The sequence below is a fragment of the Azolla caroliniana genome, unplaced genomic scaffold (assembly GCF_043228905.1).
Source record: "Azolla caroliniana isolate FFs.n. ecotype wild unplaced genomic scaffold, voAzoCaro1.0.p SCAF_13, whole genome shotgun sequence".
Lineage (NCBI taxonomy): Eukaryota > Viridiplantae > Streptophyta > Polypodiopsida > Salviniales > Salviniaceae > Azolla > Azolla caroliniana.
In genome coordinates this window covers 18,720,884-18,735,523 of record NW_028230448.1, presented here as the reverse complement: position 1 = coordinate 18,735,523, position 14,640 = coordinate 18,720,884, and the positions used below count along the sequence as shown (strand labels likewise).

The 14,640-nt window shown below is 36.7% G+C and overlaps 1 protein-coding gene across 3 annotated transcripts; it reads right to left on the bottom strand.

Annotated features, from left to right (window-relative positions):
- Positions 1 to 2,113: 2,113 nt before the first annotated feature.
- LOC147856519 (isoprenylcysteine alpha-carbonyl methylesterase ICME-like) lies at positions 2,114 to 7,895 on the bottom strand. 3 transcript variants are annotated; one of them, XM_087329666.1, is made up of 10 exons: positions 7,584 to 7,895; positions 7,167 to 7,243; positions 6,954 to 7,023; positions 6,695 to 6,775; positions 4,714 to 4,788; positions 4,540 to 4,641; positions 4,284 to 4,466; positions 3,489 to 3,554; positions 2,866 to 3,009; positions 2,114 to 2,473 (listed from the first exon to the last, which is right to left on the bottom strand). In XM_087329666.1, the coding sequence occupies exons 1-10, from the start codon at positions 7,832 to 7,834 to the stop codon at positions 2,212 to 2,214; spliced, it is 1,311 nt and encodes a 436-aa protein (XP_087185792.1). In that variant the 5' UTR covers positions 7,835 to 7,895; the 3' UTR covers positions 2,114 to 2,211. The 3 variants fall into 3 exon arrangements, with proteins under 3 accessions (XP_087185792.1, XP_087185793.1, XP_087185794.1); XM_087329667.1 differs by lacking the exon at positions 6,695 to 6,775; XM_087329668.1 differs by lacking the exon at positions 7,167 to 7,243 and having other exon boundaries at positions 7,584 to 7,719.
- Positions 7,896 to 14,640: the final 6,745 nt, after the last annotated feature.

The window sequence follows — 14,640 nt, the reverse complement described above, 5'->3', positions numbered from 1 at the left end:
GAACTTTTGGGTAAAACAAAGGGTATGATATCTCCTTTTTGTATTAAAGGTCTATGCACAAGGAATATGAATATGAACATATATATATATATCTCCAAATTATGCAATGGTACAACCATGGATTTATCCAAATTCTAGCCACTTAATCACCACAAATAAAAAAAGAAGAATCGACAAATTGATTCTACATTGCCTCATATAACAAATATGCACATGTACCACCTTTTTATTGTAGATTATTTCTACTAGAATATTTAATAAACACAGCCTACAGGGAGTATAGAGTGGAGGTTGGAAGGGTGAACAAGCCACCGTGATTTCCAAAAGAAGACACAACGTTGTGCACCGATAACCTTTCAAGAAAAGTTAAAAAGGGAGTTGTCAATCTTCTAGCAATATATGTGCAATGGAGTAATACATATAAAAAAGAAATTCATTCTAATTGTTACATATAGGTTCATAGGTGTCATTCTAGGTGGAGTAAAGGCATACTCTAATTGTATCATGAGTGTGGTTGTAGTTGGCATAAAAGTATATATGTAGTAGTTATTTATGATGTTTTAATATGATTAAGACATAGAGCATATTTAAAGCTATAATAAGATATACATGGCCAATAAAATGTTTTTATCTATACAATGTAATAATGCTATCAATTGGACCTATAAAATAGCAAGTGCAAATAATATATCATTAAAATATAGAAATAAATAAGAAATTGAACCTACAACAATTGCATCTTTATCAAGATTGTCATGGTTTTTGTTGACATTGGTGGGTATATGTAAATGCTCACACGATGATGGAGAGGGTGGTGAATGCCTTAAAACCAATTTGAATATATATGTGCAGCCCTTTTAAGGAGAAAATGATTTGGTTTGCATGCTTTGACACTAACAAATAAGCATATTTATTTTTCAACACGTGGTCGTGGAAAGTGAAATTGTGAAGAATGATATCAAGACCAAGTTTTTAGCGTGCCTGATCTCATACTTAGTAACAATACAAATACTTTTTCAAATGAATGAAACAAATCCATTGTTGAAGAATATAACTCCATTTTTTCGATGCATTAATGTTGAAGATTTTTTAAGAAATAATTGGTTTGATAATATTGGTGGTGGTGCACACAATTTCTATATGAGGTTTAAAGGCAATCAACGCTTCCATAATGTGCTTTAGCATGCAATATCTTTTTTGGTAACATTATAAAAAGAGGATGGTGCTAACCTAGTTGTGAAAATTGAATTTGTAAGATCATTATTTACAAAGAATGTATCGGTTTACACATTCTTGGATATAAAATATATCTCAACCAATGGACTTGTTAGGTTGAATCTAGAACCTCAAGGGTGGTTTAACAATCACCAAAGGATTACTACACCATAACAAGATTTATCTCTTGGTAAAATGCACAATTCCATGTGTATATCCACATATGAATGTTTGTATGTTCTAAACCTCATGCAAGACTAGCAAGACTAGTGGTATAAGAGTGAGCAAGTAACGCCTTTGCCTACTACATTTGCTTCCTTTCTCTGGTTGCCGATGCCTCCTCAAGCAAGACAAGAACAAGGCCACATTTTCTTTTGGAGTGTTTTCTCCGTTACCTTTTCAATTCATGTTACCATATGTAAACCCTCTTTTAAAGGCCTAGTTAAATAACTTGTTATATGTGGATTTTTCATGAGTAAAATGTACCCTTTTCCTAATTAAATATGCATACACCACCCTACACATCAAGTCCTTATACTTCACTACATCAACATGCTTGTGAAAGAGTAAGTACTACTTCAAGTGAATATGAATTGTTTCTCCTATTTTCAACCATGAGAACTCCAACATAATCTCCTTGATTGCTTCATCTCAATAAACATTATGTATTAAAGGAAGACTTAAAAGGAGAGCATCGATAGCTAGAGTAATGCCAAAGCAATTTATCATGGATTAATTAGTACTGAAAACTTTTGCCACCAAATATGTCAAAGATTTTGCAATTTTCATTTTTTCTTTGTCACAAAGGCACTGGAATTATACAATTATAATTTTGCTCTTGTTAATCAAAACGTTGTATGTAAATTATATTTCATATATTTGAACAACACCAAATATGGGAGATTTGCATGGTTAGTCAATGAAGAAAAATCATTTCAATTGTGATATAACAATATGCATGCCTTCTAATTGAGACAATCATGGGGGTCTCAAGTTTTAGAATGGGCTAATTTTATGAGCAAGTTTTAAGAGAATTTCAGGAACCATTCTGCGTTGCAATCGTCTAGGATCATAGTTTCCTTTATTACCATCATCATTATGACTAGTTTCACGCATAACAGAACAAATGTCTTCGAGGACAGCATCACGTCCACCGCGCATGGGATCTTGAAGGAATAGGTCTGTGTGTGATTTGCCTTCATACAATATGACTTTTGCTTCAGCCCCAGAAGATGTAAGAGTATGTACAAATGATATGCTGTATTTGAGGAGCAACAAAATCAGGTGGAGGGTTTTTTTGTTGATTCTGATATGGTTTTAGCATTTATTTTGAGTAGCAACAGCATTAGGTTTCTTTGCATATTTCAGAATCATATCAATTAGTATTGAATGGTTACAACTTTGGGTAAACAGCAAAATATCCTTGAGTTTTAGGATATTTACCAAAATACCTCTTGGTTTCAAACCAGACTACCCATCTCTAATAGTAAATTCATAGAAGACAAGGGGTACTCTGGATTCTTCTTTTTGAAAACCTAGAAGTATCCTAATAAATATCCAACGGATATTTTCTGTTTTTTTTTATGTTTTTATCTTTTCAATGTCATTCCTTAGCATTATATAGTTGATTATTCATGGTCTTTCATATACCTCGCCGTGTGGGGTATAGAATGATCATCTGTGCCATGGAGCAGATATATCGGTGGTAGTAGAGACCCTGCATTTTGTTTGCTCATGCTTTTGAGATGAAGCTCTGGGGAGTAACGTAGAAGAGATCCCTCACCTTCCATAATTCTGAAGAAAAGATCAGCCACAAATTTTCAAACTTTTTGAGGAAGGTTTTGGAATCTCAAAATAACACCTCAAACATAAGTTGAATTTCGATCTTTCAAATGACATCCTAAGCACTTGGTTTCATTATATCATGAAGCGAATTCTAGTATGCATGATTCCAGATTGCAGATATAGTAATGTTAGTGAAGCAAAAACCAAGTTCTCTTCAACTTATAAAAAACTTTCTAACTTCTGTCTCCAAGCAAAGAATCCAAACTAACTGAAATGAATTTTTTATGGAGAAAAAAGGTCTTGATTGAAAAACTGATTTTTGCGGTTGAAGCCCACTGCTGACAACCCAAATATACTACATAAATGTGCTCCACATAATAGTCTCAGTAATTGGATCAAAAACTTTCTTTCTACACACAAAATAGCAAGATAAAATGGCAAATAAGAATGAATTTGCATTTCATTTTGCAAGGAAGAAACAGAAGCACCTGAAAAATAATCCCTGAGACAATTCTTTGCTCTGAATATGTTCTGAAAGTTTGTACAGATCATACCTGCCAGAGAAAGGGTTTTGATGATCAAAGCCATGATTTCAAGAAAATAACAACAGAATGGGTTACATGCAAAGAGAAATTAATACAGAAATATAGATTAAAGTCATGAGCATATACAACAGATATGTCTACTGTGTGCGGCAGTTGCATGTACGTACATACATATATATGTATCTACATAAACTTCATCTATGATATGCAATAATAAAAACAAGCCTACAGTTTATTGGATCCTACAAGTAAGCCATTAGAAACCTACAGAGATGATAATTTTCCACGATGTGGTAGTGTATATGGCCGACTGAATAACCACGTCATATGTGTGAATGATTCCTAACGTGGGGATATGATCAGATTTAACGATGTGAAAAGCAAGAAGAACTAAGTCATGTATTTTTATGAATGGTCCCTAATGTGGGGATATGATCAGATTAACAATGCGAAAAGCAAGAAGACATTTATTTTCCACGATGTGGTAGTATATATAGCCGACTGAATAACCAAGTCATGTGTGTGAATGATTCCTAATGTGAATAATAATATGAACCACCAACAATACAACATGAAAGAAGACTGTTCTAAAGGAAGCAATGACAGTTCATCTCCTACCCAGTGCTTCAACACTTTTTGTCTGACTACACTATGTATAGATTTTTAGATTTTGTTTCTTAATGTGCCACATGAATGCTGTGAGATAACAAATTATTAAAAGAAAAAAGACATATTCACCCGCCCGAAATGCCAATATAAGCTTTGAATTGGGAAGGCGTCCATAGCAAAGAATCCTCATTACCGCTATGGTAATGTTCAGTCACTGATTCTACATCTCCTCTATCAATCTGCTTCTTTACTTGATCCATCAATGCACATGCTCCCAGATGTGCTCCAGCAGATTGCCCAACTAGATAAAGCCTAATATTGACACAATATATGACTCATAAGTTTGTACATTCTCACATTAGTCAGCATTATATGCTCTGCATACCTATCTAGGTCCCCACCATAGGCACTGATGTTGTTACAGATAAAGGATATTCCTTGTGATACATCCTGTACCATGTCACTGATAGTACCCTGAGGGAAATTCCTGCCAAGAGATTAGAAACCATCATCAATAAGAGATTCAGGATGTCAAGGGTTGAAGTTTTAGCACATTTACCTGTAATCTATACAAGCAACGATCACATCTTCTTGCAGTAGTTGAAGTGCTAAAAGAGAGCCCCATGCTTTATATCTAAAAACCATTTCGAAAAGAACGATATCAAGAATGAGGACCAAATTTTGGCTCTATAAAAACATCAGGGTTGTTATTAGGAATAACATCATCACTTTAGAAATTGTATGCTATTGCAAGATTAAGAAAATAGAATACTCGAAAGAGAGAGATATCACAATTTGAAATAAAATTTCAAATGCCCTCAGAGTTTTGAATTACTACTGGGGCCTGATAGCAAGGAAATGCATTTCCAGGAGGGGATCAAAACTTTAAAACATAAAAACATTCTTAAGGTTCTGAACTGTTCCTTTCATGGATGCAAGAATGCAATAAATTTGTTATTCTCCCTATGTTTTGTCAATATCACATGTCTCCTTGAGCTTTCACTAAGTTTCAAAACGTGGTCCTTTCACACACACAGGAATCATTAATTGTTTTAAAGATTACACATTGCTTGCTCATTATTGGTATTTCCAATATGGAACTGAGGTATTTTTATTGTGATGCCACATCAGCCAGACATCAAATTTTCTTTGGCCAACTTCGTGTATCTTAGAATATGAAGAGGAAGAGATTTCTTGCAGTCATAAAACAATGATCAACAATGACTCTTTTAAATACAATGGGCATCTTCACCTTGGCCATAGCATTTACTTAAATTTCTTCTGCAATTGGTTATCCTTTATAAGATGTGTTTCGCTGTAAAACATGATATGCTATGTCAACCAGCAGTTAGGTGATATGCATGTAACTTTCATTTCACATTTCATTCTATCTACTATGCTAAGGGGAGAGAGCTTCTCCTTCATAAGTTAGCTTAGGTAGTCATGCTGAGCCTGCAAAATGCCAGGAATAATTTTTCCTTAAAATAGAATCCTCTCCTTCCAAATCCAGGACATCATTTTACCAAAGTTATTCATAGGACTTAAAAGGTTCCAAACAATACAATGAACAAAAGTGGAAGACATAACTTCAGAAGTGAATGTGCATTACGACTACAAATCTGAAGTCAACAAGAAGTCCATCTTGATCCTCAAGGAGTACAAATGGTTTCGCCTATTGTGCATGCCATAGACTACAATGACATAGCATCCATGCATAGCATCACTCTTCCAAGTGTAGGTGAAGGTTCATTTATGGATAATTGTTTTGAATCCAAACAGTTTCTGTGCTCCATTGATCATATTATCCAGGGGTGTTCTTTTCATTTGAGGTATGTAAAACATTAGATAAGCACGCTCATTTACTTTTTACCGATTCTTGCACTGGACGAGGCATTTGACATTGGGACAACATAGGTACCTTGAAATGCAACTATATTTCATTGGACTTCCTCTGATACATGTTGATCAATCTCTTATATTAATTTTAATCGGTCCCTTGGTTATTGCCAAAATTTGGAACTTCTTGATGCTGGTTTACTTACCACTTTTCTCATTGTTTTAAGATTTCCTTTTTTTGGATGCCCTCACAAGATGATCCACCCTGTGTGTTAGAATACTGTTTTTTTTCCTTTTTATTGGTCTAAGAGTAATGTGTCTCTCACTATTATAGGAGAAAGGTGTAAAGGGGGAGTAAATAGAGAATATACTTGTTTTAACAACAATAAAGGGACACTAAGACTACCACAAATAATCCAAGGTATAGGGTTTCCTTCTTTTATTATGAGAAAAGATACAACAAATGATAAAATGTCCCCACAAAATATGTAAAACAAATAAGTAATCTCCTATGAGAATAACTCTACAGAATGTAATATAAAATATGATCAAAAGCTATTACATCATGGCTAATATTGATAATGCAAAAGAATAGATGCAAATTCACAAAAACAATCTCAGTTTGCAATCAATTAATTAGATGATTCAAATGATTAAAGATGCAAAACGAGAGAGCATTGTTGTGTCATATACATAGCACTAACCCGATAATCCAAGCCCCACCCGTCACAAATGCTACTACTGGCTTCGGTGATTCTATGTTTTCTGGTAGATAGAGATCCAATCTAACACCAAAACCATAAAAGTATTTAAGATACTCCTTTAATGTCCATTTTTATACTGAGTGCAAGAATAATTGAGCTCACCAATTACATACAATCTCTTTAAAAACTGGTCACAATGTTCATATCATTGGGGTTCATTAAATGTAGCTACAATCCCCATAATAATGGTCATACATACTGATTCCGCGGTTCTTCTCCATATGCAATGTTCCGACGAATTCGCTTGTCAAAAAAGTAACGCCAAGCAACTAAAATATCAAACCAAAGACATGGCATGAGTTTAAATTTTGAATATAAATATATTTACAACTCTTCTTTACATATGACCACAAAAAAAGAATTTCTGAGAGAGAGAGAGAGAGAGAGAGAGAGAGAGAGAGAGAAGCAAGACCTTGGATAAGCCCTGGAAATATTAGCAATCCATAAATGAAAAGAGCCATAAAATTCAAGATCCAGCAGTACACTAGGCTGCAATGCAATGGAACAGAGGGAATCAAATGGAAAGAAATCAAATGGAAAGGAGACAAATTGAATGGAATCAAATGGAACAGAGGCAAATGCGATCAAATGGAATTGGAACAAAACTAATCGAGACAATATGCAATGCAATGAAATGCAGCAAGATAAAATGCAACGAATTTGAAATGAAAAGGCTGAATTCATGTGCCATCAAAATGGTAGCACGTGTTTGGACTTGCGACATTATCTTTGTGGAAGGTATTAAACTGGGTACAATATTATCTGTGCATGCTATTGACCACTTCTTACATTCCAGAAAAATGGAGAAAGAAAAGGCGAAGATGGTTACATAACGTTATCAAGAATCTTAAATCTGGTTCTTGAGTTTGTAAGGACATGGCTTCCTCCCAATGGTGGAGAATAAGACTCTCGTTTTTCTTCTTCTTCTTCTTCTTCATCATCATCATCCTCTTCTCCTCGGTTTTCCGCTGGCGTCAAAAGGAGGGACTGGTGCTCGGAAGGAGGTGCAGGGACCTGTCGAGGCTCGGAAGGGGCGATGGAGATCTCTGCGCCATCGTCGCAGCTCTGCGTGGCTCTCATCAGAGTTCCATAACAGCAGCAGAAGACATGAAAACTAGAATTACAGAAGAAACAGAGGAAGGAGAAGTTTGTGTGTTGTTTTTGTTTGATGGGAAATTGGATGGATGGATCGTAATACGTAATATACTCGAATGCATTTGGCAAACATTCTTCTCTCATACGAATGAAAACGAATGCTTATCATATGTTTGTTTTTTTACGCTAGTAAATAATGAATACAAATTACAATTATTATACAAATGTATGGTATTTGCCATACTTCGAGGGTGTTTACCATTCTCAAATGATTGAAACATTCTCGAATGCGAATGCACGTATGGTACGTGTGTTTCATACTATACTATGGCCCGATGGATACTAAGTTCTTCCAATGAACACACAACCCATGTAATAACAAATAACACTCATAATCAAGTAACAATAACATTGCTCTTTTCAGGGTTTTTTTCTGGAAGGGGACACAAGATCGGAGGGATTTTGCCTCTATATGCCCTAAGCCCCATAAAACTGAAAAAGGTAAAGATGGTCCTCGGCTCGTTAGCAAAAGATTTGGTCATGTTTCAAATTGCCTGCTATTCCCCAGTTGAGACCAACACCTTATCACGGACATCGACACTTTATGTCTTGGGCCTTGATTAAAACAAAAGAGAAATGAAAAAAAAGCATCTTGCTCTTGTCTTCGCTTTCGGTTTGCATCCGTGTGTGGCCTAGCCAAGAGGCAATCAAATGTAATGTAACCCTGAAACCCCTTCCTATTCGATGGATTCATGAGAGGTGTGTCGAAATCTCTTAACTTCTTTTACATGATTTAGTTATCTTGCCTTATAATAGAATTCACGGTTAGATTCATGACTTCTATTGCTAGTCTCTAAATTCTTATATGGGGTTTCCTTTTGTCCATGTGAAATTGATGATAAAAAACTGTGTCAACTAATTGACATGATTTAACATTCCATCTAGGACAATCTAGAAGCATACACTAACTCTATCATCAACCAAGGTTAGCTTGATGACTACTACATACATTACGTTTATGATAGGCATTGTATGCTCGATCGATTAGCTTGAAAGTTGAAATATTTGACATGGTCATAGGTTCTCTACACCCAATCATTTTGAGATTAACTCGTAGATTTATCATTGCCATTCATTGGTTAAAAAATAAGTGTGTATAACGTTGAGGGTTACCCCAAGGTTCCTATGAAGCTTAGGTTCATGGTTGACATTCAAGCATTATTGCAATCTTTATATAACTTCTTGAAAAGTCTCTTTATTTGAAATTTTGGCCTTCTTTTTATGGTGGAATTTAACGCTCATGTAGGAATCGATATCATGAGATGATTGTTTTTGTTGGTATGTATGTATGCTCCTAGTCTATTGATTTTAGCTTTGTGAAGTGGGTGCCTCAATTTCAAGTGCTTTCTTTTAAAGCTACTTTGATTTTTTGTTGTATCAGTGTTTGGTTGCATCCCTTTGAGTAATTGGTCAGACATTAACACTATATTTCTCGTTCAACTATTCATATTCCAAATAGTTTGTTTTCTAGTAGCACTTTTATTACTAGTGGGAAACCTCAAAGTGAGGTGAATACCCGCAAAGAATAAAGAGAAATATACAATTGGCTATTAGACACCAAAGAGCTTAGAAACACTCAAAGTAAAGAGTGTACATTTGCAATTTGATTTTCTAAGTTGCAAACAATCAAATAGAGATTGCCTAAGGCTGAGGAATTGCTTATAGAAGTTAACTTCATGCAATTGGTTTCGATTAAAGACCTTATTATTGTGAGTCATCCAAATGGTCTAGAGTGCGCAAAATCTTGTCCATTGGAGAAAATAGGCATTGCTAGATAGGGCGCACGGAATTTGTCCAAATAACCAAAAGTGTTTCCCAAACCTTCGGCCAGGAAAACTGTGAGAAAGAGATGCACGGAATATTTGTACAAATGTTGTAGTGAATGAGCAAGTCCATAATAAGTGCCATATTGTTTCCAATCATCCACCACATCTTGCACAATGTGACAAGGCTATCGATTGCTTTTGACGATTTGATCTAGTTGGGAGCACACCCACCAGGCATCTCCATAGGAATACCTATTGCTTAACTGGAAGACCACAACTCCATAAGATTGTAAGCATGTTTTTCTACCATGAGTGTGTTTTGTGTAGGTGCCATAATGCATTTGCATGTTCATGAAACCACGGGGTATGTTGCAACAACATATTCCAAATAATACATCTTGTCGTCTATGTTTCACCTCCAAAGATTAATGTCTAGGTACTAATGTATAGGGGTTAAACTTGTCGAGGTGCTATTGGACCTACCTAACTAGCCCTCCAACCGTGGTTTACATCTAGTTCTATTATTCCCTTTTAAGGGATAGCCATCCTCCATATTGCTTAAATAATTTGATTAATGTTTCACATGTGGAGATATTTTATTTGATGCGCCCTTTGGATGTGGTCATGCAAAACTTGAGCATATTCTTCCACACTCCTCCCTTATTAAATTTTCTCTATCTAGATTGAATAATGTGTTTGTAAGGGCGGTGACTTTCTCTCTAATGCTAGTTTTAGCTTTGGAGGATAATTTGGCTTGGGAATCAAATCTGTGACAATATTGTTTACATGCTCATGAGCTTTTTTTAATTGTTGTTTTGTTTACATGCTCGCGAGTTTTATTTTTATTTATTTTCACGTACTCGTTCATGAGTTCTATTCTTGAGTTTTTGTTAATTAACTCAAAGACTTTTACACATTCATGACCTTAGTATGTTCTTTCAAGATTCGTTTTAATTGCAAGGATTTTTTAGTAAAAGGGGTGGTGAACATATGCACTATCATTAATTAGGGTTAATGCAAGGCTCGCAATTTACTTAGCACTAATCAATGTGTGTGTGTGTGTGTGTGAGAGAGAGAGAGAGAGAGAGAGAGAGAGAGAGAGAGAGAGAGAGAGAGAGATTACGTTACATCTTTGGAGGTCAAATATGACCTATAAGACCAAAAATATAACATTTCACGTGATACATGTGAAAGTGAGTAGTGACTCTCGATGTTTAAGAACTTTACCAATGAATGTTGCAATCGAGAGTGCACATTGTGGATGTGAGAGAATTTCATGCAAGGATTGGGCTTGGTTGAATGGAAAGCATGGTCAAATATGATCAAAGGCAAAGCATTGTATCAATGTGTGATACTCAAACTCTCGAACTTGTTTAGGCAAAGCGTGCATAGTTGACCACTCTCATCACTTGTGCCCCGACGCCTCGTCTCACACCGCAATGCATGTGAGCTAAGTAGCATGGAAGCAATGCTTCGAATGGTAGACAACATGGTGGGCTCTAATGTGTATCCATGTGTATGGTTCCCCCATTCCGCAACAAAGAATATGGCTTTCTAGTTAGGTGCAACATATGTAGTATAATGTGTGAAGCATAACCCTCCACACTTGTTCCATGTCAAGATACATTGGGCGTCGCAAAAAGGCCTCATTTACAGAGGAATCTAGGAGTACATCATGAAACAAGTGTGTTGCATCCCATCTACCCAACCAAAATTCCATATCATGCATCCAACCACAGCACAAAATTTAAAACGTAAATAGTGAGAAATCGAGAAGAAGTAAAACTTAAATTGGCTTTTTATACTTCTTTTGCATTTTACGTTTAATGGCCTTTGTCCCCTTTCACATTATGTGAACACAAGGCCCTTGTCCTAGGCAAACCACAATCAAACGTGATCAAAGGCATTGTACAGTCCTATACTAAACTCATGAACTCATTGAGAGTAAAACATGCATAGTAGATGAGTTTCCTCGCATGTGCCCTATCTTATATCAAAGAGGATGTGAGATTAGACATAGATGCAATGATATAAATGACACTCGATGGGATGAGGTCTAACCCATACATGTGGTGTCTTTTGCATGTTCGAAGAATAATATGGTTTTGTCTTTTAGTGCAATATATGTAATATAATCCATGAGATATGAACCCCCACATTTCTCCCAAGTTGTGATATGTATATGTTGCAAAATAAAAGTCATTCAATGAGGAACCCATTGACCCATCATGAAGCAAGTGTAACACAACCTATATGCAAAAACTCATTTCCTTGAAACTCACAATTTTGCTTTTCTGTGGTTTTTAAATTTTTAAAATTGGTTGCTCGTACAAGTCTAGGAAGTTGATATAAGGATCATATGCATTTTGTATCCAAATAAGAATGCATAACTATGGTGCAAGTAGGAGTGAGTGGGCACATACTAGCAAATATCCATTTGGTGATTATGTCTTGACTTTGATATTCCCTCATTTCTTACCCGTGGAGATGTGGTGCTTTGTATGTTGTGATACTTTTAGCACATGGCCTTATATAACAATAATAAGAACGTGCAAGAAAAAGATGGGAAAAGAATAATCATCATCATCATCTTTAGTACCAAAATAGAATTTTATCTTTATTTCTTCAATAGTTGCCTTGTTAAGGTGTGGTAAAGACCGAAGATAAGGTTATGCCACATAATGAGGGAAGGCCAATAGGAGTGATATGGTGTATGAACTACATCCTCTCCATCTCCTTCAACATCAGTGTGCCCCTAAAGGTGATAATATCTAGAGATCACGTGCTCATTTTACCAAAAGCTCATAAAGGTGAGATGCTCTCAAGGCCACGAGCTTTGAACGCCTTTTGGGCCTGGGTGATGTGCTTGGAAGACCACTAGAAAAATGGAAGCCTAAATTTGCTAATGGATAGTCTAAATTTGCTAAAAAGAGGACGGGAGCTAAAAAATACAAAAGCGAAGGGAATTGGGTTGTAATATAGTTTTTCATTATTAAGGAACCAACTAAGTGAACAAGTTTATGCAAAACTATTAATTTTCTTCTTTATTTAATCATTGTTACCTATGATGGTAACATAGTTCTTGTAGCTTCGTCGTCTAAACCAATGAAGGATCTATTAACCTCATAGTGGTTTTCTTCTTATTCTAATGGAAAAGGTATTCTAAATGAGAAGGTGTTCTAACAACCCACAATCACAAGATTTGGCTCGTTATCTTTGGATACATGAAATGTAATATTTTTGGTCTCGTAAGTCATATTTGACCTCCGAAGATGATAATAGAATTTATCTATCTATATCTCTATATTGTGGTGTGCATGTGTTCCTTTGTGCTACCCTTTTAACACACCTTTTTTAGGATGCATGTACCTAGGCCGACCACCCTTTTAGCACACCCTTTTTAACTAAGCCAACCCAAATGGGTACCTTTGTATCAACCATAAATTGAGTATGAAGTAAGAAGCTAAGTAGGCTGCATTTGATCTCTTATGTGCATTTCACATATTGGTGGAGATGTGGGGTACTAGTCCCCCACGTCCAAGCATCCACCTCTTCCGCTTCGTAGGTATACATCTTGTTAGTCTCTTGTAGTGGTATGTCTTCCATTAGCACCGCCTTAGTTCACTAGTTAGGCATCTCGACATCCACCGCGCCTTCCATCCAAGTTCTTTTTGGCAATCGCCAACATTTATACCACTCTTGCACGCCCGTTGCATCGTCACCTTAGGCAATCTCACTTTCTCACGCCACTTTTATGTCTTGCCCCACTAGCTCCTCCCCATCACCTTAGGTTGCAATTGGTTCCTCAAGCATTGCGCTATAATTGATTTCACTGTCCACTAACTTCTTGTCCCATGAGCTCCCTTGATCCCCCTCCGACATGATAGCCCTCCTGTCCCCCACCTCAGCCAAGTCCAGGTGACCCTCAGTCCACAGGAGCGATTGATCTTTCTCCGCCAATTGATCTTCTCCTGACCCCCCTCCTACACAACAATAGCCCTCTTGTCCCCCACCTCAGCCAAGTCTAGGTGGCCCTCAGTCCACAGGAGTAATTGATCTCTATTCACTAATAGTTAGCTCGTTTCCATCACAAGCCCCGTCCAACTATTATTTGATCAGGGCCGCTAGTTCCATGGGTGTTAGAGACATGAACTAATGTAAGCATTAGATAAGGATGGAATATAGATGAATAGATAGATCTAGATAGAGAGGAGAGAGAGAAAGAAGGGTGCCGATCCACCCGACCACCCCCAAGCGAAGGGATCGAGATGGACTCGAGCCTCGATCGGCGTCCTATACCACCACCGTGGCGTCGAGTCGTACCTAGTGCTGGCGCACTTGCTATGAGAGTTGACCCACCACAAGATAGAGTCTCGACGTAGTCAACCAGATGATCAAATGAGGGTAGCTAGGCCTCTTATTTATAGCAATACCCAAGGCCCCCATGCAAGTTCACACTTGGCCTAATGGGTTGTCTCAATCCCGAGGATTAAAAGTAATCCTCCCCTTCTTTACACCCTCGTTTAACCCTCACACTTATCCACATGTATAGAATACTACGGTAAATTCTGACCATAGGATATTATATGGTCATGCCCGTAACATACTCCCCCTCTTTAAAACATTGCACTCTTGCAATGCAAAGTTAGGGAAGTTAGTTCTAAGAGTATTTTCGCGTTCCCATGTGGCATCTTTTATTGATTTATCCATCCATTTTATTTTAAATTCTCGGATTTCTTTAGTACGTAATTTTTTTGTTTTAACATCGAGAATTCTTTCTGGTACATGTGGTTTAGAAGACAATTCTTTACAAGTAACCAGAGTTTCAGTTGTAACTTTATTGTCGCCAGAACCTAGAAGTTCTTTTAAACGACTCACATGAAAAACTGGATGAATTTCAACACCATCGGGAAGAGCGAGACGATAGGCCGATGACCCAATGCATTTGAGGACTGTAAAAGGTCC

Coding starts and splice junctions, on each gene's coding strand:
- LOC147856519 (XM_087329666.1), bottom strand. CDS start 7,834: ATGAGAGCCACGCAGAGCTGCGACGATGGCGCAGAGATCTCCATCGCC. Junction 6,776..6,953: donor GGAGAAGAACCGCGGAATCA/GTATGTATGACC, acceptor TTTTGGTGTTAG/ATTGGATCTCTATCTACCAG. Junction 3,555..4,283: donor TATATTGGCATTTCGGGCGG/GTGAATATGTCT, acceptor TTTCTCTGGCAG/GTATGATCTGTACAAACTTT.